The following is a 27,854-nucleotide window of genomic DNA, read 5'->3' as shown; positions in this document are numbered from 1 at the left end:
ATTTTTAGGACACCTCAGGGCTGCTCATTTTAGGCAATATATATGCAGTTGTAGCAGGAATATTGAGTATCTTCTTTCTCACATGGTTAGACCATCTAATGAACAACATACTTTACTTTTCCAAAAAGCTGGCAAAGAAATGTAATATTCAACTTTCAACCCTACTGCTGTCTGTCCCAGAAAATTAGAAGAATTAGTGTAAGGGTCAGGAGAATTTTGGGGATTTGGATAGAAATATTTCACTTGACAGCTTTTGTTGATAAAAGCAGTAGAGAATTAAATGAACAAGAAATACACGGCCATGTTGGAACTGATCTGCATGCATTCTTAAAGCATATGTCATTTGGTTCTCGCTGATAGTGCTGTACATATCCTGCGCATTCAGGCACCTATTTGTGTTGCTGTTCTACACACACAATATGGACTGTATGGTGGCAGATGGAGAGCAGCTAATCCTTGATCTCTGTGTTTTACTCCGGATTACAGGTCTGCCTTTTATAGACCTATTATTGATTTTTGCCGTGTCACTGAGCTTTAAATAGATGTGATATATACAGGAGCATAATAACAATATTATAACTGAGAATGGAAGGAAATACCTGGGAATAATACAACATACAAGTACGTGTAATATACCCAGGTTAGGGTCATGTATGTGTAAGAGTTTATAGTCAATGGCCACTGTGGTGTAAGTAAAATATTCTTCAGTACGGCATAAATCACCAATCAAATAAATACATAAATTATACTCAGCCAATAGGATACGGGTATGAGCATTCCAGTATTGATATGAAAACAATTTTTTTTTTCTTCACACCTGTCTTGAGGTATAAATCTTGACATATGCATGGTAGGTGATGTAATGCACATGTACCTGTAAACTTCAGTTTCTGACACGTGGGTCAGACGGTGTCATTTGCGATTAGAACACACGTTAGTCCCGGAGTGTGTGTTAGTTCCTTGTGATGCCTCGCATGGTGTCCTGGTCGAGTATGGACTGAGATCCTGATGTTTGACGGACAATCTGCACAGTTGGCTCCGTATCTTAGTGGCAAATTAAGACAATGTTGCAGGCTAGTGCTGTACAGTGTAGTTGAATATTTATTAGATATTTTTAAACATAAAGAATTTGTATACGACACACTCAGTACATGCGAAGTATCAAATACAGCCTTTCAATATGGGCGGGACCTCTGTGGCTCAGTTGGTTAGCGCGCTAGCGCAGCGTAATGGCCCAGGAGTCTCTCACCAATGCGGTCGCTTTGAGTTCAGCGCATGCTGGCTTTCTCTCCGGCCATAAGTGGGAAGGTCTAGCCCGGTTGCCACCCACCATAATGCTGGCTGCCATCGTATAAGTGAAATATTCTTGAGTACAGCGTAAAACAGCCTAATTCAATATGGGCATGCTTTCGGGAGCCTAATGTGGACCAAAATATTTTCAGTTAATAAGAAACCTGATGTTAATGCCTTATATACCAATTTATCCTGCATCAGACAAAATACTCTGCTTTTCATTGGACAACAACGTTCACGTGGGGTATACAGTTATGTTCTGGCCACAGACTCCAATTAATTTTCCATAAGCGACAATGTTAACATTTAGCGCTGTAGCTCAGTCCAAACATTCCGTGGCCAATAAGCTTTGGTGCATACCTGGCCCAGCCTGTGAGAAAGAAGCCATAAAAATCTTGACATAGGTTGACCGTCAAAATGTGGACCTTTCCATGCCGGCAGCTGGAAGGGGTGCCTAGCAACTCCAAGGGGACGTCACTCGCAGCCTCGCCACCACCTATCTCCTTGTGTCCTCTCGCCCAGAATTTCAAACTTTCATCAATAAAACTCATACCTGCCCAAAGCTTAGACAAGTTACATCATTTTGATAGCAAGCATGTACACCAAAACCGGCAGGCTGGCAGCAAGAAAAGACTTTACACCCTAAAATACACGGAAGTTCTAATGGGGATCTGTGTCCTATCATGAATCCTACAGATGACGTCAAATGTGTCTGCTGAGTAGGTTATCTCCCTTTGATGGGGGGTACAACATTGCTGCAGCGATTCACCCTAAACATCAGTTTTCTGCACTGAATTGATGGGGTCTGTGCAGGATAAATTTGTTACATGGTGACTCAGTGGATAGGATACGCAAATACATGGTGTCATTAATCCTCATATTTTCGTATCCTATCACTGAGTGAGTGAGCTCTTGGGGTTTAATGTTGTTTCTATCACTGAATAACTATGTAACTAATATTATTGTGTCAGAGTTATTTATATTAAATCTTCGTACTGTCAGTGTGTGAGGATGTAGGCAATTTTTTTTTAACAATCCAGTTGAATTTATGAGGTAATACTCGTGAATAATTTGGGCATTTTGGGGATATATGCTCTGTTAGGGCACCTGTAAATTTAATGATGGGTTCTGAGTAAGGCTGGTAATTAGACATCTGTCATAGCCTTCTTTAGGATGCTTCTTAACATTTAGCCGAATTAATCAACTGCTGAAGGTGTGTAACATGCAGAATTACTGCCGACATAGTTTGTGGCAAATTTCTACGACATATTCAGTGCGCATTACAGAAGCCCACCACAGACAAACTGCTAACGGGCTAGAAGCAGGCTAAAGACAAGTATATCCACAGTACACATGTAAATGCAGAGGATATTGCACAGTGAAGGGTGAATAATCATATGTACTCGAGTGAGAGGTGGATTTTATGAGAACAATATTTACGGTATTTAGCATTCACTGTTCAATATTCTGTTTATTGGTCTTATTTTGCCAATATGATAATTTTGTGCAATTAAACATTGTCAGTGTTTTAGGCTCTATGCCTTCACAAACTTATGTACATATGGGGCATGACATCGCACAAGACCTCTTGAAGGAAATCCTGACATTGTACTTATATATAAATAATAAGAGAGCCTAATGAATAAAGTGACTCCTTATTTTACTTACAGAAGGATTGACCAGTCAAGGAGGTAACCTTGACCTTGAGGCAACAGGTACCCCTAGAGGTCAGAAGTTAACGGAACGTAACAAGACAACACCGGTGACACCTGAAGAGGTTCAGAAAGCCACGGAGCAGATTGCGCGGCATAGGGAAGAGGTTAAGGTTGGTTCCAGTAGCCTGCAGTTTGATTGGGCAATTCTCAAGGTCAGGGATAGGTTCTATAGGTCATTGTTCTGGTAATACATAATATCTTTCTGCTTAGCACTCTTGTAAATTTTGCATTTTTCCCATGGTAAGTTTTGAAAGTATGAAATTCCAGCAGATATTAACTGTCCTAATTCCTCAACCTTTTCGCATATGAAAGAGCAACGATCAGTGCAATTTCTGCACATTTTTCATTTGATTTTGGATACAAAACTACACTAGTTGGGTCAGCCAATTTCAAGGCTTCACAAAAAGTACAATTTTATCGGTGTACAAGAGAGTAATGCATTCAGAATATACCTAAACACCTTGCAAACATGCCAAACCGTTGAGGAATTACAGTATTGCATATGTCGTGCATGTCCCTCACTCACTTTCTTCTGCACATGTTTGTGAATGTTTGGAATAGGTTGTGTACTTTGACTTGTTTTCTGCAGTTGTTTATCACCATACTAACAAAAGAAGAATGAAAAGAGAAAGAAAATTGCATCCAAGAAGTGTAACGGTTGGTCGCATGTCGGAGTTAACACATTGACAAGCTTATCTCTCAGCAAATTCCTATATCTAGAAAGGTTTATCACACGATATGCATGTGTGCATGTTTTTGTGACAGGCTTGCACCATTCCAGAAGAGAGTGTGGCCAGTATTGGTCAGTCTGCCGCAAGACAACATGTGTCTGCAGGGGAGAGTCTGGCCAGGAGAGAGCTGCGACTGTTAGGCCCGCTGCCCAGCCGAGTCAGTATTTCTGTAACTAGAGACATGTACCACATGTAACAGCTGTGTTGTGTGAGATACAAGTAGCAGTTGTAAGATACTAGATACATGTAGCAGTTGTAAGACACTAGATACATGGAGCAATTGTGAGACACTAGATACGTCTAGTAATTGTAAGACACTAGATACGTGGAACAATTGTAAGACACTAGATACGTGTAGCAATTGTAAGACACTAGATACATGTAGCAGTTGTAAGACACTAGATACGTGCACCAGTTGTAAGACACTAGATACGTGCACCAGTTGTAAGATACTAGATAAATGTAGCAATTGTAAGACACTACATACAGGTAGCAGTTGTAAGACACTAAGTAGCTGTTGTAAGACACTAGATACATGTAGCAATTATAAGACACTAGATACATGTAGCAATTGTAACACACTTGATACATGTCATAGCTGTAAGACACTTGATACATGTCACAGTTGTAAGACACTAGGTACATGTAGTAGTTGTAATACATGCATGTAGCAACTGTATGACCAGAATACATGCATGTAGCAACTGTATAACCAGAAATACATGTATTTAGCAACTGTATGACCAGAATACATGCATGTAACAACTGTATAACCAGAAATACATGTATGTAGCAACTGTATGACCAGAATACATGCATGTAGCAACTGTATGACCAGAATACATGCATGTAGCAACTGTATAACCAGAAATACATGTATTTAGCAACTGTATGACCAGAATACATGCATGTAGCAACTGTATGACCAGAATACATGCATGTAACAACTGTATAACCAGAAATACATGTATGTAGCAACTGTATAACCAGAAATACATGCATGTAGCAACTGTATAACCAGAAATACATGTATTTAGCAACTGTATGACCAGAATACATGCATGTAACAACTGTATAACCAGAAATACATGTATGTAGCAACTGTATGACCAGAATACATGCATGTAGTAACTGTATGACCAGAATACATGCATGTAGCAACTGTATGACCAGAAATACATGTATGTTGCAACTGTGTCATCCACATGAGATACACTAATAACATATCTATATCACATGAGATACATAAACTATGAAGCTGTACCTCATGAAATACAATGTAAGAATTGTACCAGATGAGATACACATACATTACATATTAGAACATAAAAGCGTGAAGTACAGTTGTACATGCATATCTACGTGTAGGAATTTATGTTAGAAAACTTCAATTGAAGGCCCTACGTGTAGTAAACGTCAGAACTTGATCAGTTTACATTCACCAGCTCTTTGCTGAGTACATGGTTATGAGTACTTGATTATAAGTACATGATTATGATGAGTACGTTAAATTCAAATTGGATTTTCTAATGGAAATTGTAATAAACCAGAAATAAGGATCGAAAATAGCATCTATTTTTCTTATTATTTGTCAGGTCTGGGAAGGGTTTTTATTTTTCTGATCACCTTTGTGCATCTCCCTCTTGGGTTTCTTTCTATTTATTCACTGCATCTTGCAAACATTGATATCCAGTATCACACTACATTCAGTCAGCCATCATGTACTCCATGCACGAATCATTTTGTATGTTCAAGCTTTAATCATATAAACTTCATTTATGTCTACACGATTTTGTTGTTGTTGTCACAAACAGTGTAACATGAACATGAATGCTGGCTGATATATGTACAGCTCATGCAGTTTTAAGAGCAATTCCTCTTATAGCATCTTTTCGTGTTTATTTAGTTTTTCACCGTTTTTTGAAATGTATTCTCAAAAGAACTTAAAATCGCTGATAGATTGTAATCATTCACAGCTTAACCAGTTTTTAATGAAAATGTATGTGTTATTTTGATGCAGATTTACAAAGGCATTCATGAGTCATGGCTTTACATATAACTTCGATTTTTACTGCTAGTTTAAATTCATGGATTTTGGTTTTTTGTTTGACAACAGTACTGCAAAATGCCACCAATTTGTCCCTTCACACTTTGGTTATAATAGGTGTCCTAAATGCACTTTTCAACCTGCAGATGGTCGTGGGTTTCCCATGTTTTCTGCCCAGTTTCCTCCCACCGTAATTTTGGCTGCTAGTGTAAAAATGAAATATTTTTAAATAGGTATAAAACACCAGTCAAATGAAAAAATAAATAGATAAATTGAATTGTTTCCTCATCTGGTTCTGGATGTCAAAGATTGTAAAAAGAAAATAAATTATGTAAATACTGGTATTTTGTGACATCACAGGTAATACGTCTTAACTTGAAACTCACCTACATGCACATGTTACAAGCACCTGCATTGTCACTCTGTCAGTATGCCATATATTTATTAACAATTCTGTATTCTGTGTCGTCATTTATGAGTCTAGCTATAGGGGAACATTTCTGACAAAGTTACTTGAAGTGATATGCTTGATGCCTATAGCGTTTGCACACTGAGTTGTGGCTTAATGTAGGCATGTGTCCAAAAATTAATAGTGTTTACTCCGGTGATTTATTCTGCGAACTCTGTTTCCTCCGCCCATAACGCTAGCTACCGTAATTGACGTGTACATGTAAGGAAAAAATTCATGAGCCATGGTACCATTCAAATAAAATACATTTAAAGGGTACACAGAATTCATTATGATTGGGTGGTGTGAGAGATAGGGAAGTCCAGGCTATACCTTGTCTAAGCTGAATTTTAGGTATGGTATATTTATTCAAGCATGACCAAGGCTACAAGATTTAACCCAGGAAAGCCTATCTCCACTGTCGACCAATCATCATCGATACTGTATCCCTTTAAGCCATAAACCTGAATGTTACTTAGGTGTGAAGCATATTCTGACAAACACCTGAATATTCCCTCCAGGCTGATAATGTTCTCTTTTCTCTATATTATAGGTTTCTTCAGCTCTTTCCAAATTTCAGGAGCGGAGGCGAAAACCGAGGCAAAATCCAAAACAGATGATCTTTCGAAAAGCACCAGACCATTGCCCGAGGAAAAGAGTTTTCATCTCTGATACAAAAATTCTCCAGCTCCGAGTCCTGTGAAGAAACCGACCGACTTCCGACCAGGGAAAATCACTACCAAGAAATTAGACCTTCCGGCATCGTTTTCTCGCAGTGGTACAACGAGCAGCGATGAGTCTAACACTGAATCAAATCATCCCCGCAGGACTCCCGAAAGAACGGGTAGCCTAAAGGACAGGGCCCGCCAGTTTGAGAGTGGGATCAACTCGGGAGCGAAAGCTGTCCAACGATCATCAAGCTTCAAATCTGAATCGAACTACAAATCTGACTTCATGAGAAGTGTAAAGCAACGGCAACAACAGCAGAGCGATAAACCCTCCAAGGAACTCTCGGCTGCTCTGAATCGCAGGAATAAAGTGTCTTCGGAGAATGGCGGCAGCAGTGGGAAGAAGACTGAGGAGTCAAGAATTGAGCTTCTGTGAGGCCAAGCTGTCCATGCCAAAAGAGGACACGAAGGTGGAAGAGGTCATCAAGATCAAGAGTTGATCAGCGTCTTGAAATCACGAAGGAAGGCATCAGACGCAGAGTACCATGATGCTTTGGAGGAGTTGGAAAAGCTGGAAAATGGCAATGAGAAAAGCAGGTCGGTTGAGGCTGAAATCAAAGAGGTGATTGCGGACGAAGAAGTAGCGAAGGTTTGCAAGCCAGGAGGAAAGACACAGACTCTAAGACTGCTGATCAGGAAGATGTCTTTGAGGACAGTGTTGAAAGTTTGGATTCCAAACAAACCGAGGCAACGGCAAAGAGTAAAACTGTGAGTAGGTTTGAAAAAGAGACAACTAAAACTGTTGAAGAGTCAAAAACCATAGTGGTTGAAAAGTCAGAAGCCATCTCAAAAGAAAAAACAAAGAAAGAGGATTCAAAAGAGGTAAAAGATATTCAAACATCCTCAGAAAAATTAAGAAAGAATTCCAGTAGTGCTAAGGAAGAACAGTCAATCCACGAACGAGCTGACAGTTCCTCAGGAAAGCAAGTTGCCCGCTCTGAGATGCAGTCCAAGCCTCCAAATGTGGTGGTCAAACAGAAATCCTCGGATAAGCCTGTGCGTGGTATCCTCAAGCGGTCCTCATCGTCTGATTACGCGTCTCGATCTCAGGAAAGTGGTCCCATTGTGGACCCCCAGCTGGCCGCAGTCCTGCAGGGAAGGAAGAAACTAGTGGAAGGCAGCGAAGTGACGGGCGAAAACCGAGAGAGTGAGGCAGATAAGAGGAATGTTATCAGGTAAAACGGGTGATGATTGCAGTTGCCATCCGCACATCATTTGCCAAATGCAGTTCGCGATTTGCATATCAAAGACTTCCGTGGTAAATTTCTTCACTAACTCCCCATCATGTCTTTTTTTGGTCTTTCTTGTTGATTTAAAGATCTAAGCACCATCTAAGTGGGAATAACATTTGTGTATGATATTGTCAATCATTCTAACTTATTTTGGTTTAGAGGTCAATAATTTAGACGTATCACATGACTTGAACATGATGCAGTTGTACAATCTGCTTAATGGGATGAGCTACTGTTATTCTCTAAATGCCTTGTTTGTGAATTCGATTTACGTTTTACGCAATGGTGAAGACTGTTTGAATAATTATTTGTACAGACAGGAGATTGCACAGACTGAGATTCACAAGGGTACAGAAGAGGAGGCTGAAGAGGAAGAGAGGCCTCTGTCTATTGCTGAACGCATCTTCATGATGGAGAACCGTATTGAGGAGGCCAAGTCCTGCCCCGTCACTCCACACACAAGGTCAGGGGTCAACACCCCAAGGTCACGTGCACGTAAGGGAGATAAGCATGCTGTATTGACAAGAAGAGGAATCAGTAACTGGTATTCTGATAACAATATTACAGAACTGCATGTATGAGGTTTTGTGAGTTGGGGTAACAGATTCCCGAAAGGCCTCTCATATTTCTTAGAGCCAGCTCATGTTGGCTTCCTATCCAGCCGTATGTGGGAAGGTCTGCCAGCAACCTGCGGATGGTGGTTGGTTTCACCTATGGGCTGCCAGTGTTTTCCTCCACGGTAATGCTGGCCACCGTTGTACATGTATTTAAGTTGATTCACCAATCAAATAAGTTTGAAGTGAGAATTAAATGGACATCAGAAGATAAATCATCGGCCTTTCTTACATATTTGTGTAAGAAGTAGCTCAGGATTTTGTTGAACTTCATTGGTAGATAAGCATTAATTAAAATAAATAATAACCTGACGGCGTGCTCAGCTTCCTGCCTTAAATTCAAAGAAAACACTAAAATGAAGTATGTATCAGATGAAAGACCATTAAACACTCTCCATGGAAATAGAGTGATTTTATTTTATTTTTTTTTTTTTTTTTTTTTTTCAGCCAATTAAAATGCTTTCAAAACATGAGATTCTATAGTAGTATGTTGCGAGAGAGAAGTAGTCAGTGACGTCTCATCCACAATTTTTTTACTTGAAGTAGTTTGTTCCAAGGTATTTGTATGTGATTGTGAATGATGAAATGTAGCAGTCTGTGTGTTTAGTTGTAAAACAACCAAATGTGACATCACTGGTCCCATTATATGGTTAGAAAAGGCCTTAATAGAACCCAAACTTTCAGGTGCACTTAGTATGCTGAAAGAAATTTTTTAAAAAATAAGACGAACTACTTTGCTGGACATTGTTTAATGATCTTTCATCTGATAGGTACATCATGTTAGTGTTTTCTTAGACTTTAATGCAGCAGATAGGTGAAATGGATTTGAGCTAATATTCTGATTTGTCCTTCAGATCTGGTGCTTCTACACCACGCCGTGAGAGCATCGAGAGTGTGGAGGAAGATGTTCGACCCAGGACAAACCCACTGCTCATCTCTGACAAACACCTGATGGCTAAACTAGAAAAGATGGCGGAGAAGGAAGAGCGAGGCACGGAGAAGCGACAGCGTCATCCGCGGCGCTCACGGGACGACTGGAGGACGAGAACACTTCCTGTGACGCTGGAGGAGATCCAGGAGGCTGACAGGTACACATCATCGTCTTCACAAGCTGGGCTCTTTTAACAAGGTGTAGGGCTGAAGATGATTGGTCGGAACGGGTTTAATTTGAATGTGCTGTATTTATGTCATGTGTTTTTAACTTAGCCATTTTACCCTATTCTCTTGAAGTGCTTATTATGCTCTGTCCAAGAAAAAAAAGATCAAATTTGCATTAAAAATTCTTTTTATCGAGGGTGGATGAGAAGAGAAACTTCACTTACAAATGTGATTGCAAATTTGCTAGAACAGCATGCTACTAAGCACGGAAAATTGGGTTTTACAGCATATGCACCTTCGATAAATGGTTATTATTGGGGCAAATTTTAACTTCGTTATCACATTGCTTGGTCACCAGTGTATTCTTTCTTTATTTTTTTTTTTGAAAAAATTTCAGTTTGGGTTTTTGTCAGGATCGTTTACTTTATTTATGCTTGCCTAATTCTGTGCGCACATTTTTTTTTTTTTTTTTTATTATCAGCTATAAAACCTTGAATTGATATAAAGTACTTGTCATTTTGGGGATGGTGTCCTGGTCATGTTCAATTTTGTAATTTGTGACAAATTGGTTAAGTATTAGCTGGTACTCTGACAATTTTAAAGCAAAGCACTGATGAGGCTCTGCTCTTGCTGTATTTATTCTTACAGTTTAGAGTCAGTCAGCTCATTCCGAGGTCTGGTGAGGCGAAAAGCCACCATTAATATCTTCGAACAGATAAAAGAACAAGATAAGCGTCTTACGTATAACAAAAAAACAGAATTCCCACAACCATTTCGTAAGGAGAAAAAATCTCGTAGATCTTCACGATCGAAAACGGCACCAATCACTGCTGCTGAACTGGGATCTATCCCAGAGGGAAACACTCTTCTTGATCCACTGCGCCACTTGTACGAACCACTGAGTGCGGCAACGTCCAAGGCAGATTCTGGTATACTGTCGGGTTCGGATGCTGACAGAGATTCCCTTCAGTCAGACAGTTTACGGAGTCTAGAAATGGAAGTCCCGGAAGATGATCCCACTCGACAGAGCGTGTCGGCAAGGTTGTCCATTTTCCAACAACTTGAAGAGCAAGCCAGGGCACCAGAAAAGGAGAAACCCAAGAACCGTTCCATTGGTGCAAAGCGAATGATCGAGAAGAAGAAGCGCGAGCGATCCAGGACCCAGCCGATCACGGAAGACGAGGTGAAAACGGCGAGCGAATTCGCAGATACTGACAAACAGGAAAGCAGCACAGCCAAACCGAGTGTGAGTAAAACTCCCTCCAAGGACGGCTCATCGGATTCGGAGGATGAACTGTCAAGGTCAGTCCAAGGTCAAAGATGGTGCTTGCTTCCATGTGGGCGTGTGTCCCCTGTAGTTCCCCCTCTGTTGACGTCTCACTCGGTCCTACGAGACCTAACACCTCTGACGGCGTGTACCTGATATGTTTTCGTAGCAACACGCTAATCAGCTTTGATGTTTTCACTAACCAAAGGTTGTAGAGTAGCCTCCCTTGTAGTGCGGTCCGACTCTCTTCTGAAATAAGAGAACACTTTGTGCGTCACAGATTATTTTCTGCCTTGATTATTTTACCTACTATTTACTGCTTCCTGCGGTGGTTTGCATGCAGTACTTCATGTATATCTACATGTACATATATACATATATATATTGTGATTTGGGCTTCTGCCTGTGTGTGCTTAACTGCTGTCACTCTACATATGCCCGTCCGTCCATCTGTTTGTCAACAGGCAATAACACCATGGTGACGGATGTATCGATTTCTATATATTTTGTCATCGTCACATGACTGGAAAATTATGTACGACGTAACACCTCAAGCCTTCATTCGTTCATTCCATATATTCTCCAGCCTGATTATTCTTACTGTCATCTTCTTCTCAGTTGATTTGAAGATTGATTCACAATTTGAATTTGTTGATATGTTTAAATGTGTATGAATACATTTTGGACAGATTCTCTTTCAAAGGGATGTGCAGAGGGGAAGTGGACATAATTTGTCCTATCACTTAGCAAACAAAACTGACAGTGTTCATAAAAAATTAGGATATTTAGCACACACAAATTAGTCTAGATCCTTATACCGATGCTTGTGTTGGTCCCATCAAGCCTTCAAGGGAAAGATCCTTTAAACTTGAATGGCCTCTTACAGAGCTTTCATTATCTTTTTGAACAGCATTATTCCTGGGAAAAGTAGCAGCTATCTGTACCTGTCAGTGATTTGAATGGAGCAAAATTAGGAACTTTTGTCAAAGTAGGCAGCAACTTGCTCATTTTTTGACTGACATAGCAGACAGCGGATAACAGGTAGCCTTCTAATAAAATCTCTGTGTTACTATTTACTGTATGACTGACAGTTCAAGGATGCCACAAACAGAGGTCAGTTTTTCAAAGCAGTTGTAACTTTATGCCGGTCGCAAATACCAAGGCGGCGTATGACATCAGTATTCGACGTCCTGGTGATTAGGCCGGCGTAACGGTACAACCCCTTCAAGAAATTGGACGCTGTACTCTCTGTTGAATTAAAGGGAGATCACTCTGTCCACCAAATGTACAGTTGCATAGGTCACAGTTTGATAGACCTGCATTTTGGTGCATATGTGTGAATGACAGGGGAATTTGGTGCCTTAAATCAGCATAATGAAAATAATAATGCTTAATTTTCAGCTGCAACTGGCATACAAAATTAGAACAAATATCACAATGTTAAGTACTTGTATTTGGTAAATTCCTGTCATTGGCACACCTGAAACAGCCTGGAGTTACTATTTGCTTGTGAAGGGACAGTTTGGAAATTCTCTAAATCTTCTCATTTTTGGAACAGATGGAACAGTAGTGCTGAAGGCAGAATATAACATTTTTTTCCCAGCTTTTTGGAAAAGTAAAGATATGAGTATGCTGCTCAGTAAATGGTTTAACGATGTGAAGAAAGAGGAAGCAAATATTCCTGCTACAACTACATGTATACTGGCTAAAGTAAGAGGGAAGGTCTGGCAGCAACCTGCGGATGGTCGTGGGTTTCCTCCCACCATAATGCTAGCCATCGTCGTGTAAGTGAAATATTTTTGAGTGTGGCGTAAAACACCAATCAAGTAAATAAATAAATAAATACTGGCTAAAAAGAGCAGACCAGGTGTCGTAATAATTAGAAGAAATAAGGGAGACAGAAACAGTGATGTTTTTTGGAAGATAGAGCTTAGGATGGAATCACTCTTTTGAGAAGTTTTGAAATCCTTGATTACTGAGTTAAGCAATACTCAAATAAGTGAGGCAATAAATCAAGCCGAATGTTCAGTTTGACCTACTTTTCGCATCTGAATGGTCATTCATTTAACCATAAATACATAAATTCATCCAGCACCTGTTCAGTAGTTCTTTGTTGCTCATGTCCTGTGCCATATGAGCAGGTGCTTGCATAGAGAGTTGAGTAAAAACCCCAGGATCACTATGTAGTCTCTTTTGTAACATCTGGAATCCAGGAGTTGTGACATTAATATGTTATTGTATTTATTCAACCTTTTAATGTGTTTAAAAGATGTTTATTTAACCATATTTTGAAGGTATTAGTCTGTGCAGACAAATAAAATCATACTTTTTATGAAGCCTTGAAACTTGCCAACCCAACCAGTGTAGTTTTGTCTCAAAAATCAAATTGAAAATGTGCATAAATGCTGTTGAAAGCTGGTCTTTCATATGTGCAGAAGGTTGAGGAAATAGGGTAGTGTATAAACCACAGCAGTGAACACCAGTCTTTGTCATGGTTACAACTGCGACATCCAGGAACGCATGTATTTAACAACGCTGCTCTCATGTACAGGGTGCCTAGAAGGCCTTGAAAACCGTCAAAAGCATGGCATTTGAAAGTAATTTTTTCAGGCCTTCAGATATGGAAAATCAGGGGCTTTTTTGTAGCCTGAAAATGCTTTGAAATGGAGATTATGAAGACCCAGTCTGAGTAGCAGTGCCTGGTACATTATGCTGACATTCTCTTAGAGAGCTTTGTTTTCCAACCTCTGTGTAACTGCTTTATATTTACCTGGCTCCTACATAAATGACTGTCAGTTCCACAATTTAGGCTCCTACATAAATGACTGTCAGTTCCACAATTTAGGCTCCTACATAAATTACTGTCAGTTCCACAATTTAGGCTCCTACATAAATTACTGTCAGTTCCACAATTTAGGCTCCTACATAAATGACTGTCAGTTCCACAATTTAGGCTCCTACATAAATTACTGTCAGTTCCACAATTTGGGCTCCTACCTAAATGACTGTCAGTTCCACAATTTAGGCTCCTACCTAAATGACTGTCAGTTCCACAATTTAGGCTCCTACATAAATGACTGTCAGTTCCACAATTTAGGCTCATACCTAAATGACTGTCAGTTCCACAATTTAGGCTCATACATAAATGACTGTCAGTTCCACAATTTAGGCTCCTACATAAATGACTGTCAGTTCCACAATTTAGGCTCATACCTAAATGACTGTCAGTTCCACAATTTAGGCTCATGTTACATTGCTGTGAGTATGTATTAATAGTTTAGAACATTTGTTTGAAGTAGCCTGGAAAAGCCTTCAAAAAGCATGAAAATTTGAAGTCTTTGAAGTGTATATATAGGAACGGTATGTATACCTCAGGTAGGCATGTAATGCATGGTTGTACAATTAAGCTAACACATTTGGACTTGGTTAATGCACTTGACTACATCTGGGACTAATATAACAGATTGTTATATTTGTGCCAGACTATATGTAGTGAAAAAAAGTTCTAAATTAGAAAAACAGGCACTCTGTATTGATTTTTAAACGATCTGCCTGTAAAGCAGATTTTCTATGCAGCTTGAAGACATACATGATAATAGTACGTCATTAGCGCATTGTTGAGGTAGGAGAACGTATAAGCACTTTGACATAAATGATAAAGTAGCTTTTCTTGGGCATATCAGAAGACACTCCTCCAGTACCGAGTATGTCAAAACAGAATTTTATTTACTTGTACGTCTATGGTAGAATTTGTTGTATTATTTAGGTATTTGTACATGACATATTGCTTAAGTGATTTATGTGGCTGAGGCTCTTCCTGGTTTCAAGTTTAAGGTGTTAGTACCTTAGAATTAGCACTCTGGGGCCGGTTGTTCAAATGTGTATTCAAAGTTCAACCAAGCTTAAACCTTAATACTAGTTTTGGCCTAATAAAAAGCTAATGTATGACTTAATACACTTCTGATCAGCTAGGCCCTGTACACCCCTTCTCTCCCAGATGAACTCAAGTAGCATGTGTTCTCATATTTTGATTTTCTCAGTCGATGAAATGTTGTACCTTTTAGTGACTTCCTGACAGTATAAACTTATCCGGTTTTTTTTTTTGGCAGTCCTAAAAATATATTAAAAGAAGAGTGATCTTCCAAAAATTGTAATGTAACATTTGTACGTTGCAATGTCCAAGTACTCAGACCCTTCTCTTTCCATTTTCAAGGCATATATTGAAAAATAAAGACAGCTTGAAAGCTGGAGATCCTGTGATCACCTAAGCGAGGAGAAGGGGAGTGGGTAAAATGCCCACCGAATATCACTGACATTGATTTAAAAATAGGCATTTTCTTAACCACTAATTTTAATATAGTGGGACCATTTTTTTTTTTTACCCACGCTGTCTGTTACTAAGAATCTGAGCTAGCTTTCTTACACAAAGACAAGGAAGTTAAGTAAGCCAATGTTTGTATACTTTCCTTGTCATTGACGGGGAGAATTGCCGTGAGAATGGAATATTTTGAAGATAGGGCAAGTAATACACTGTAAAAAAATCTTTGTACTTAATTGTGCTATACTAAATCTTAAGAATATCCCGCTCGACAATCTTTGGGGATTTGTTTTTATGTTTATTGTAACTATACAGCTGTAATATGTCATGCATATTGTAAGTACGTTCTACATACCTAAATTCCTCATCTTTTTTTTCTCTGGCTGTACGTGGGAAGGCCTCCAGCAACCTGCAGATGGTAATGGGTTTCCCTCAAGCTCTGCCTGGTTTCCTCCCACCATAATGCTGGCCGCCGTCGTATAAGTGAAATATTCTTGAGTACAACTTAAAACACCAATCAAACCAAATCAACCTTTTCGCATAGGAATGGGCAGATTTTAGTACAATTTATGTGCACCTTTTGATTTTATTAAATTTGGACCGAAATTGCTGTTTGGTTGGGTTGGCCAATTTCAAGACATAATGAAAAGTATAATTTTCATCTGAGCCTGCACAGAATAATACCCTAAGAATATACTTGAATGAATAAACATATAGTATGTATGTGAAATTGTTGAATAATTACAGTTGTGGTGGATATTAGTGAAACATAGGTGTACCCCAGTCAAGTCTGTGTTTGTACTGTAATCTAAATAGGTTAATGTCAGGCTCAGTGCAGCCAGGGTTTACAAGGGACTAGACTGTAGGTTGTATGCTTCATAATTCAGGCAGTCATTCTTAAAGACCTACAACTTCCTGGCAGTGGGAGCTCTTGAAAAGTTCAGACACCCAGGCAGCCTGTGTGCCCCAGATTACAGACATGAGTCCCACTGGTGTGTTTATCTGAGAATACATGTATGAGAGCTCAGGCTAGCAGGGATAACCACACAATACTGGTGTTTATTTGGTGTTACCCAAACATGGCACATTCCCTACCCCTGAGGCTGGCTTTCTAACACCAGGCACCCTGTTTGTGCCTTACCCCCAGGACTATACAGTAGCTGGTCTGTCTGTGGGGGGTACTGTGTTGTGACCCTGGGGACACAGGACAGTCAGTGGGCTGTAGTCTTCATGTGGGGATGACTTTTACATCATTGGAGTATCGGATTCGGGAGCTGGTGCACAGGCATTTCGTTGCTTGTATTAGCGATACATAGCCAAGTTGTTACAAGAGGATCACATATTTATGGTAAATTTTTTTCTAATGTATTAATATTTTGGAACTGTTTTAATTTTTAAGTTGGTACGAGGTATGTCATTTGATGGCATTTAATCAACCATCTGTTTGTGCATGTATAATTAAAAAGTTACAATATGTCATGCATTTATATGGGAGTTTCGTCCCGTACAAACAGGACAAGTTACAATATGTCATGCATTTATATGGGAGTTTCGTCCCGTACAAACAGGACAAGTTACAATATGTCATGCATTTATATGGGAGTTTTGTCCCATACAAGCAGGACAAGTTACAATATGTCATGCATTTATATGGGAGTTTCGTCCTGTACAAGCAGGACAAGTTACAATATGTCATGCATTTATATGGGAGTTTCGTCCCGTACAAACAGGACAAGTTACAACATGTCATGCATTTATATGGGAGTTTTGTCCCATACAAGCAGGACAAGTTACAGGATGTCATGCATTTATATGGGAGTTTCGTCCCGTACAAGCAGGACAAGTTACAGGATGTCATGCATTTATATGGGAGTTTCGTCCCGTACAAGCAGGACAAGTTACAAGATGTCATGCATTTATATGGGAGTTTTGTCCCATACAAGCAGGACAAGTTACAATACGTCATGCATTTATATGGGAGTTTCGTCCCGTACAAGCAGGACAAGTTACAGGATGTCATGCATTTATATGGGAGTTTCGTCCCGTACAAGCAGGACAAGTTACAAGATGTCATGCATTTATATGGGAGTTTCGTCCCGTACAAGCAGGACAAGTTACAGGATGTCATGCATTTATATGGGAGTTTCGTCCCGTACAAGCAGGACAAGTTACAAGATGTCATGCATTTATATGGGAGTTTCGTCCCGTACAAGCCTGACAAGTTATAAGATGTCATGCATTTATATGGAAGTTTCGTCCCGTACAAGCAGGACAAGTTACAGTATGTCATGCATTTATATGGGAGTTTTGTCCTGGACAAGTTATAAGATGTCATGCATTTATATGGGAGTTTCGTCCTGTACAAGCAGTACAGGTTACAATATGTCATGCATTTATATGGGAGTTTTGTCCTGGACAAGCAGTACAAGTTACAATATGTCATTCATTTATATGGGAGTTTTGTCCTGCACAAACCTGTCCGGTTGGGCGCGGTCAGTATATACATTGTGTACATTGTCCTGGTTGCTAATTCTTCTGATTGTTTCCAGGCTTGTAGTATCTGTAGCTTTGGTACAGTAACCTGAACTGTGGTACATACATTGGTGTACAGTTCATCTTTTGTATGTACCACAAATATTGTGGTACGTACCACTCCTGTGAATCAGAAGGCCATTATTGTCAGGTTACGGTTTAATGCTTTGTGTCGATTGTATCCATGCAGGATTGTCTTAAGATTTTTGGAAAGATTTTATTTATTTATTTATTTATTTATTTGATTGGTGTTTTACGCCGTACTAATGAATATTTCACTTATACGATGGTGGCCAGGGTTATGGTGGGAGGAAACCGGGCAGAGCCAGAAATAAACCCACAACCATCCGCAGGCTGCTGACAGACCTTCCCACTAATACGGCCGGCGAGGAAGCCAACATGAGCTGAACTCACAGCGACTGCATTGGTGAGAGGCTCCTGGGTCATTACGTTGCGCTAGCACGCAATTTTTGGAAAGACAGTGACTCATTGTTAAACACAGCAGTGGGTCAACACCTGCCATGTACAGATGAAACACACAGTCTTTGGTACTGCAGATATTTGGACCGCCGGTTCAAACTCTCTCAGTGCCTGGAGGTAATATTGTATATAGTCTCAGTATTTACCTCCCTTCCACATTTTATACTAATCTGTCTTACTGCAAATCTTCAACATTTTCAACCTCTAACACACATTTTCTCAGTGGGTTTATGCATACAATTAATTCTTAAGATAATGACACTAAAGATGCAAGCTTAATAAAATTGTGCAAATATTTTCTCTACACCCAATAGTTCTCTCCAAATGTTTCAAAATATTACTTGCAGAGGCAGCTGAAAAGGTTGAAGAATTAAGGTAAATTAAGGCAGCAAAAAGCCAGAAGTCATTGGTAATACACAGGTTACCACTGGCCTTCAGAATCAATTTGACAACTATGATATTTCTTCAACCTTTTTGGCATGTTTTTGGCAAGGTGTTCAAAGCATATTTTGAAGGTAGTATATTGAGTAGACTGATAAAATTATACTTTTTGGGAAGCCCTAAAATTGGTCAATTAAACCAATCAAGTTGTGTCTCCAAAATCAAATATAAAAATGTTTAGAAATTGCACCTAAAATTGTTCTTTCATATGCGAAAACGTTGAGGAATTAGGGTACTAAACCATTAGATGAAACGCAGTATTCGTACTCTTACTGCAACAGGTACATCAGGTGAAGCAATTAGCTAAATATAGAGAAACCTGTCAAATCATGAACCCTTTTGAGTGAGTCAACAGTAGGTGTCATAATCTACCTGATACTCAACTTGTAATACTTACTAATGTTTAAAATTTACCCACAAACATGTTCTAGCATTAATCACGATGTATAAATTAAACTCAGCAGGAGGAAGAAAGATGACACAGTTTAATACATAGTAGTACATGTATAAATACATGTATGCTGCAGTGCCTCATGAAGATGGCCAGCATGATCTGACACTTCCTGATTCACACTGAAATGGACAGTCTTTTTAGCAAGATCGTGATAATTCAGACGAATATGGCCAGACAGTGAGCTGGTTATCATGTACGTTTAATTGAAGTCGCTAATTAAGGAGCCAATTATGTGTAAGTCCAAGTTCGGGGTAGTCGTGCAGGCATGTAAACAGAAGTGGGCTGTATCAGACAGGACATACAATGTAATGCACATTTCATGATAGATAATATTCTTATGTTGTGCTAAATTTGTCTGTGGTGAATATACTGTGCTAACTGTGGACATCGCATAGTCCGAAAGATGAATTAATTCTACATTGGAATACCATACGTCGAACGTGGAAATAGCAAACTGATAGATCCTGAATTGGTGAGTGACAATCTACTGACTAATTAGCTTTTTGTTGTTTTTTTTTACAGTCATACCGAAGACTTTTGTCACAATATTATAGCTACAATGCATTTACATGTAAATATCATAGTTGTCAAATTGATTCTGAAGGCCCATGGTAACCTGTGTATTACCAATGACTTCTGGCTTTTTGCTGCCTTAATTTACCTTAATTCTTCAACTTTTTCAGCTGCCTCTGCAAGCAATATTTTGAAACATTTGGAGAGAACTATTGGGTGTAGAGAAAATATTTGCACAATTTTATTAAGCTTGCATCTTTAGTGTCATTATCTTAAGAATTAATTGTATGCATAAACCCACTGAGAAAATGTGTGTTAGAGGTTGAAAATGTTGAAGATTTGCAGTAAGACAGATTGAAATATTACCCTTGATCGCTTTTAATCTCTTTTTTATTTGGAAACAGTATTTCTCAAGTATCAGTGCCTTGTTTATCAAAATGCCCCATCATGATTCTAAAAATACATACACATGTATACTATATGTGGAGGTTTAAGATAAACCTTAAAGTTTATTTATTTAAATGAGTTATAATGTCTCCGGAGTAATTTGTGCATGTGATATAGATTCTGATAAAGAAAACAGACAACCTTGATCATAGTGGGGTGTCATTAAAATATGGACTACTGTAATTTTTCCACCTTTTGGCATATTTGCAAGGTGTTATATGCAAGCGTTTTCTGAAGGCTTCATTCCGTGTAGACTTAAAAAATTATACTTTTTTGAAGCCCCGAAATTGAGCAATCCATCCAATGTAGTTTTGTCTCCAAAATCAAGTCATAATGAGCATAAATTTGCCCTTTCATTTGCAAAAAGGTTGAGCAATTAGAGTACTGTATTTTCACAGTAAATACTGTGAAGCTCAGCATTTTTCAAGTGACACATTTTGCTTGATTCTGACCGATCAATGTCCACCTGGCATGAATTTTTTTGTGAAGTTTGATTATATTCTTAGGAGAAAAACTAGGGACTTCCGTGGCCCAGTTGGTTTAAGCGTGCTAGCACAGCGTAATTACCCAGGAGCCTCCCACCAATGCAGTCTCGGGACCTCCATAGCCCAGTTGGTTTAAGCGTGCTAGTGCAGCGTAATTACCCAGGAGCCTCCCACCAATGCAGTCGCTATGAGTTCAAGTCCAGCTCATGCCGCTCCCTCTCCGACTGTGTGTGGGAAGGTCTGCCAGCAACCTGCGGATGGTTGTGGGTTTCCCCCTGGGCTCTGCCCGGTTTCCTCCCACCATAATGCTGGCCGCTGCCGTATAAGTGAAATATTCTTGAGCAAGGGATCAAATAAATAAATATCAGGGAAACTTCATTGTTGCCATCAAAAGTGTCATTTTAATGTTTTTATGTGCTTTTGAAAGTGCATATAATTTATAAGTAAATCTTGAGGTGAAAAAATACAGTATGGGAGCCACATGCACATGCAGCTTTGTCTCTCTTCAATGCCACCAGAAAAATAGCTGGTGGTTGCCCTATATACATGTTTGAGTGCAACTATGTCTGCTTCCATCTGAATGTCAGCATTTCCAAACCCTTTAAGAAACACTTGTCAGCTTGTGTGGCTGACCTCAGTGGTCAGTGACCCTGTTCTGCAGAATCCAGTAAATGACTGCTTCATTCAGAAGCTGACACCCAATCCCTAGTGTGGTACTGAAGGCTGCCCAGACTACTGGAGTATTAGTTACAGTTACTGGTGTCATTTGTAGGTGCCTTGATCAGTATACCCATGTACACCTACAACAGTGATCTCAAGTTAGGATATGGACCATGCATATCACTGGTTAGCAAGGCTTTCATTAGGTTTTTTTAGTATGCAGAGCCTGGTTTCACAAAACTTTTTCAGTTACCCTTCTTCCTCAACACTTTCGCATATGAAAGAGCAACTTTCAGTACAATTTATGCACATTTCTACTTTCATGTTGGAGACAAAACTACATTGGTTGGATTTGCCTGTGTCAGAGCTCACTAAAAGTATGATCTTATCAGCCAACAAAGATCAATGCCTTCAAAATGTGCTTGTATAAACACCTTGCAAACATGCAAAAAGTTTGAAGAATTACAGGAAGTAAATTGTTGAAGTCTGTTTTACAGTCTTCAGTGTGCTGATGGAATAACTCCTATCAAATAAAACTAAGAAAAAAAGGTAGCTTATTTCTTAATTAATCTTCTGACCTTTAACTGACCTTTTCTGACCATTTAATTCACGAATGTGTGAATTATCCTGTCAGTGTAGATGCCTTTTCGTTATGATCAGTTCCTATTACAAGTTTCACTGCATGATGTCGATTAATAGTTTGAGCTCAATTTGATTTGTTTTGATGCATGAAAGTGGTACATATTTGAAATCGATTAGATTGACAGGTTTGAATCCTTGAGGGCACTTTTAACTGAACAAACTACCCAAATATATGTAATATCAGCCTTCTTTAGCATGTTAACGCCATCCATGTTCGTTTCATTCAGAGATTGTTTATCAACCAATACTATGTAACATCTCACCTTTAGAAGCACATACAGAAATTCATAAACTGATACTTACGACGCCAGCTGTTAAATTCTTCAGGTGATAATTTACTGCAATTCTTTAACCTTATCCTATCTTTGCAAGGTGTTTATTTAAGCATACTCTGAAGGCAATTTTTTATGTGGACTGATAAATTATACTTTTCTTGAAGTCCTGAAATTGGCCAATCCAAGCAATGTAGTTTTGCGTCCAAAATTAAATAAAAAATGTGCATAAATTGCACGGAAAGATGATATATGCGAAAGGGTTGAGAAATTAGGGTAGTGAATCTTCACAAGAAACTGTAAAGTGCCTCAGTAAGGATGGATGAATCTTGCACTTTTTTGACCTCTAAAAGGCTTTTTTCTGTGGCATTTATGCGTACAGTTATTTAAAAATGAGACTGAGAATGATTGTTTATGTCGTTAAAGATTCAGACTTCATAAAACAGTGCAAACTATTTCTCTACACTCCATAGTTCTCTCGGAATGATTCCAAATATTGGCCGCAGGGGCATTTGAAAAGTTGAAAAATTAAGGTAAATGCGTTATTTGAAAAATGCTAAACAGTGGTACATGTTAATTGTTGATGAAGATCCGCTGCAAAAACATATGCCGCGTCAGGTGATTGGAGGAGGTTGAGGTGTGTGTTCAATTAGCCAATCCTGTGTAACCGTATTGATATTACATTAACACCATAAAGCATAGGGCCTTTTATATTTGGTTATGTCAACGCGGAGAGTAGAACAGGCAGTTTTGAGTTTGATGTTAATATTTTGCTGTACTTGCAGTCCACACAATTATTGTGTTAGATATAGTGTCATTGGTAATGTAGACTTCGTGAGGAATTAGGACTGACCAACAACCAAAGCCAACATGGGTGTCCTGTAAGCCTTTCGTTTTGGCTGTTGCAAAAATTGTATATTTTACAGAGTAGGTAAAGCTTCTAATTAATACCTGTAACCACAGTAAGGTGACAGGTGTGAAAATTTGTTACCAGTTACAACATGTGGCTGTGAACTTGTGACTATACAGTTATGTTTTACATTTCTGTTTTGTATATATATATATATATATGTATATATATTTTAAAGGTCTCAAGGTGTTTTACAAAATGTTTGTTTTCATTTGTTTTTGGATGTTTAGGTCTTAAATCATACATATCAGTAGAATTAAATGGTCTACATCTTTTAGTGTAAGGTCCTCTTATTTGGCTTGTATGAAGTACTTTGGCTTGGCACACAAATGTTATACTGTAATTTTGTAACGGGTGTTATTGTAAATGATGGACATCTTTTGGTTTAAGGAGTTTTGAACCTCTGCATTAGTTGACAATATTTGGAAACATTCCGAGAGAGCTATGGGGTGTAGAGAAATAATTTGCACAGTTTTATGAAGTTTGAATCTTTAATGACATGAACAAATCATTCTCAGTCTCATTTTTAAATAATTGTACGCATAAATGCCACAGAAAAAAGTCTTTTAGAGGTCAAAAATGTGCAAGATTGATCCATCCTTGGAGGCACTTTACAGTTTCTTGCAGAGTTTCACTGGCTAGAACAATTCAGATGTACTGTACTTGTCATACAAGAGCAATGGAAAGAATGATCATGGCTTAACCCCACTTTGGCACTATTGCCACCATGTTGTAGCGAAGTAATAGTGCAAGCTATGTACAGGTATGTGTGCAGGTGGTTTCTGGGATATTCTTTGCTACTTGGTTCTGATTAAAGGATCTGAACTTCTTCAGTTGGTATTTCTAGGATTGCAGGAAATGTAACTGTTCTGTAGTTTTGAATAGACACATCCCTGCCCTGGGCCCGTACTTATCAAATATCTTAAGGTTTAAATGAACATTCAAACACAGTTAAATTTAAACAGTTTTGATGTAGAGAGTTGAAAAATTTGTACACTAGTTGTATACTGCAGAATCCACCTCAATTTGAATTCTTTCCTTTTCTGAATTTAGCTTTTGAAGCACTTGCAGTTTATGACTCACATGTGTATATACATGTAAGTCCAAAGATTCTTAATACATACAAGCCCTGCGGATTTATGGGGGCCTCTCTGAGCCCCTAGCTGATCCTCCTCACCCCTAGCTGATCCTCCTCACTAGCACTGCAGTGTCAGTGACACATTGGGTATTGTAGCTTGAATGAAGCAGAGTCTAGTAGCTACTTTCACATAGCCAGGGGTGTGTGGATGTAAGTTGAGGTCCTGTAAGCTAATCTGTGTTTACTAAAGCTGTTGAGATTTGCTTGGATCTGAAGGTAGGTGGATTTAGATTTTATGTACTTTTTTGCTTGGTGTTTTACGTAGTATTCAAGACTATTTCACTTATACCACGGCGGCCAGCATTATAGTGGGAGAAAACCGGGCAGAGCCAGGAGGAAACCCACGACTGTCCGTAGGTTGCTGGCAGACCTCCCTACTTACGGCTGGAGAGTGTGGTTTTAGAGGGTTACAATGTTTCTCTTAAAGTCTGTTTTGATGGTTCATTTTAAATGTATATGTTTACAGTTGTACACTGTGTGCAAGGGGAGGTTTGCATATGTATGTATATATGGGTTGTCATTACATGTGTTTTTAAAAGTTTTAAAGATTTTAAATTGAGGACTATTTTTGGCATGGAAATATGTAGTGGTGATTTAAAAATCTTTGAAAATAGGGCCCATTTGTATGGTTTAAAATTGATTTCACAGCCGTTAGTTATTCCCAAAGCTCTAAAAATAACCATGCATAAAATAGCACAACATTTATAAACCCAAATAGCACAGAGCTGTATAGTGTAATTTCTTTTGTCGTATGTAAACTATATATGGCAGGGTGTGGAGCGATCCTGCCTACATGTACATTAATTAAAAAGGATGTGTACACAGGCTAATTATTTGAAACTCATACATGTATCCAGTAATTATGTGTTCTGGATTGCTTGAAAAAATTTGCCCTGCAGATATGTCCAGTTAAGATTGTCTTGTTTGTCTTTATGTGTTATTGTAAAGGTCAGTGACCTCTTTCTTAAATAATTTATAATGGATATTTTATGCGAAAAACACTTTTTTTTTCATGAATAGCTCCAAATTTTGTCTCTTAGTAAATGTCATACTTGCACTACTTGAAGTGCTGAAATTATTCAAAAGTTTAGAAATGTTATAATATGATTCAATACATAGGATAAATAGGGGTTCATATTTTCATGCGGTTTCTGACACCTTCATTTTGGAAACATTACTCAGCGTATCCAGGGATCATGGATACAGTCAAATGACTTATAACCAGTAAGTTATTACCTTTGCAGACAAGATATGTACCTGAAGAAAATTCAGGTGACCTTCCCAGCGTGTTCACTTGTTGTTCAGTTTTATATAGCACTGACGATTTCCTCTGTTTTTTTTTCCTGTTGTCATGAAACTGTTTTCAATTGGACTAAATCATAATGCCTTCACAACACTTTTGTCAATTGGCAATTTTGCACATATAGAAAATTTACCTATGACAGAGTCCTTTTTGGTTCTAGCTATATTATACAGCAAATTTTCTGTATCAATGCGTCCTCATCTTTTTACCTTTGCGCTACATGTTTCTAATCTGACCAGCAAGACTGTTACAGTCTACATCATGAAGTCTTTACAGTTAAGGTGTCTCTGAGGGTTACCATATGGCCAACAGGGGTGGGAGGGAGGAGGGAAGGCAGTTAGTTCCTATGCATAGCCCTGGACACTCCGCTTTCCTAAGACATGTGGCACAGTTTACATCTCCTGTTCACACCTCATGGTATTTACCTGCCCCAAGCTCAGTGGATGTGGGGTAGGGATTGAGGTGAGGCTTGGGGTACAGGGAAGGGTAACATGGTATATCCTAAATGACCATAAATTTCTCCATAACTAACTTATCCATTATTCCTGATTCTGAGAGCTGTATTCATTTTAGAAAGGTGCTTTGAGGTTTGCCAGGAAACAGGCATAATATTAGACAGGAAAAAGTTTCAGCACCAAAAATAATATTTTGTGATGTTTATTTGCCTCTGAAAATGCACTTTTGTGAGTGAAATTTAGGGTTATTTAGGATACCTCTGTCCAAGGTGTCCTGAAGATGCGTATCAAATTGCTACATTTCACCTGAAGTATAGCACTTCTCAGGGCATGTATTTTGCTAGACTCTTAGTGATACAAGCATTTTCCTGGACTCTCAGTGATACAAGCATTTTGCTTCACTCTCAGCGATACAAGCATTTTGCTTCACTCTCAGTGATACAAGCATTTTGCTTCACTCTCAGTGATACACCCACCTCTATAGGGCCACTTTCTTTTTGAGAAGTTTAATCAATTTCTTATCTGACTGAGAAAACTTAAGTGTTCATATCAAAAGTATCATGCTAAGGTATTTCTATGCTTTCAAAGTGCATTTTTATTTGCCAGACTTTAGGTGAAACACAGTAACTATAGTTTTTCTGCTTTACATTGTATGAGTTCAATCCTCAAGACTATGCTGTCAGGATGATGTTTTTTTGGGGGTTTTTTTTGTGGTGAAAAATTAATTAGGTCTTTCAAGTATAAGGATGTATCATTGCAGTTCTGTTAGAGCTACAGGTGTGTCAAAGGTGTGAGTAATGGCTGCCATTACTGCGGTGATTTGTCAACAGTGGCACAAACTTCTTGTACATTTACAGTCCTTTCATTTTCAAACTCAAATTTACTTCTCTATAAATTACTTACTTGGTCATAGCAGTCAGTTACATATACAGGGTGGAGCAATAGTCTGGACCCATAGGCATTTTACTGTTTAACAATTCACAGTTTAAACAAAGTGTTCAAACTGACTTCCACCTTCCTCCAAATACTTTCTTGTGTGATGTTATCTTTTAGTGCTTGTAATGTTTTTGGTTTGTAAGCATAAAACACTGGTGTAGTGAGTGAGTGAGTGCTTGGGGTTTAACGTCGTACTCAACAATTTTTCAGTCATATGACGACCAAGGAATCCTTAGGGTGCATGTACGTGTAATGTGCCTCCTTGTTGCAGGAAGGATTTCCACGGCTCTTTTATTTAGTGCTGCTTCACTGAGACGACTTACCGAAGGCAAGTAAGCCGCCCCGCCCGAGCCATTATACTGATACGGGTCAACCAGTCGTTGCACTATACCCTTCATGCTGAACGCCAAGCGAGAAAGTTACAACTTCCTTACTTAAAGTCTTAGGTGTGACTCGATCAAGGATTGATCCTGGATCTACCGGTCCCGGTTTCGTTTGCATCTGTACCAACTGTGCTATCCTGGTCGCTAACACTGATTTAAGATGTCCCCGTAAGAAATAATCCAAACCCGGAGATCTTGGTGGAGAATCAACTGGCCCTCCACGTCAATGAAAGCAAATTCTGTAGTAAATTGCCTGTGGGTCCAGACTTTTGCTCCAGCCTGTATGTATACATGTATATATATAAGTTTGTG

General features: G+C 38.9%; 1 protein-coding gene across 1 annotated transcript in view; it reads left to right on the top strand.

Annotated features, from left to right (window-relative positions):
• Window positions 1-6,915: 6,915 nt before the first annotated feature.
• Window positions 6,916-27,854, top strand: part of LOC135464862 (supervillin-like) — a gene marked incomplete at its 5' end in the record, with an annotated part of 75,016 nt that continues 54,077 nt past the window's right edge. Inside the window, 5 exons of the mRNA XM_064742431.1 lie at window positions 6,916-7,334; window positions 7,520-8,137; window positions 8,511-8,690; window positions 9,663-9,896; window positions 10,555-11,208. Coding sequence (XP_064598501.1) covers window positions 6,916-7,334; window positions 7,520-8,137; window positions 8,511-8,690; window positions 9,663-9,896; window positions 10,555-11,208 — 2,105 coding nt within the window. The remainder of the gene's footprint in view (window positions 7,335-7,519; window positions 8,138-8,510; window positions 8,691-9,662; window positions 9,897-10,554; window positions 11,209-27,854) is intronic.

The sequence above is a fragment of the Liolophura sinensis genome, chromosome 4 (assembly GCF_032854445.1).
Source record: "Liolophura sinensis isolate JHLJ2023 chromosome 4, CUHK_Ljap_v2, whole genome shotgun sequence".
In the NCBI taxonomy this organism is placed as follows: Eukaryota; Metazoa; Mollusca; class Polyplacophora; order Chitonida; family Chitonidae; genus Liolophura; species Liolophura sinensis.
The sequence above is the reverse complement of the archived record's forward strand: the minus strand, read 5'-3'. Positions and strand labels throughout refer to the sequence as shown.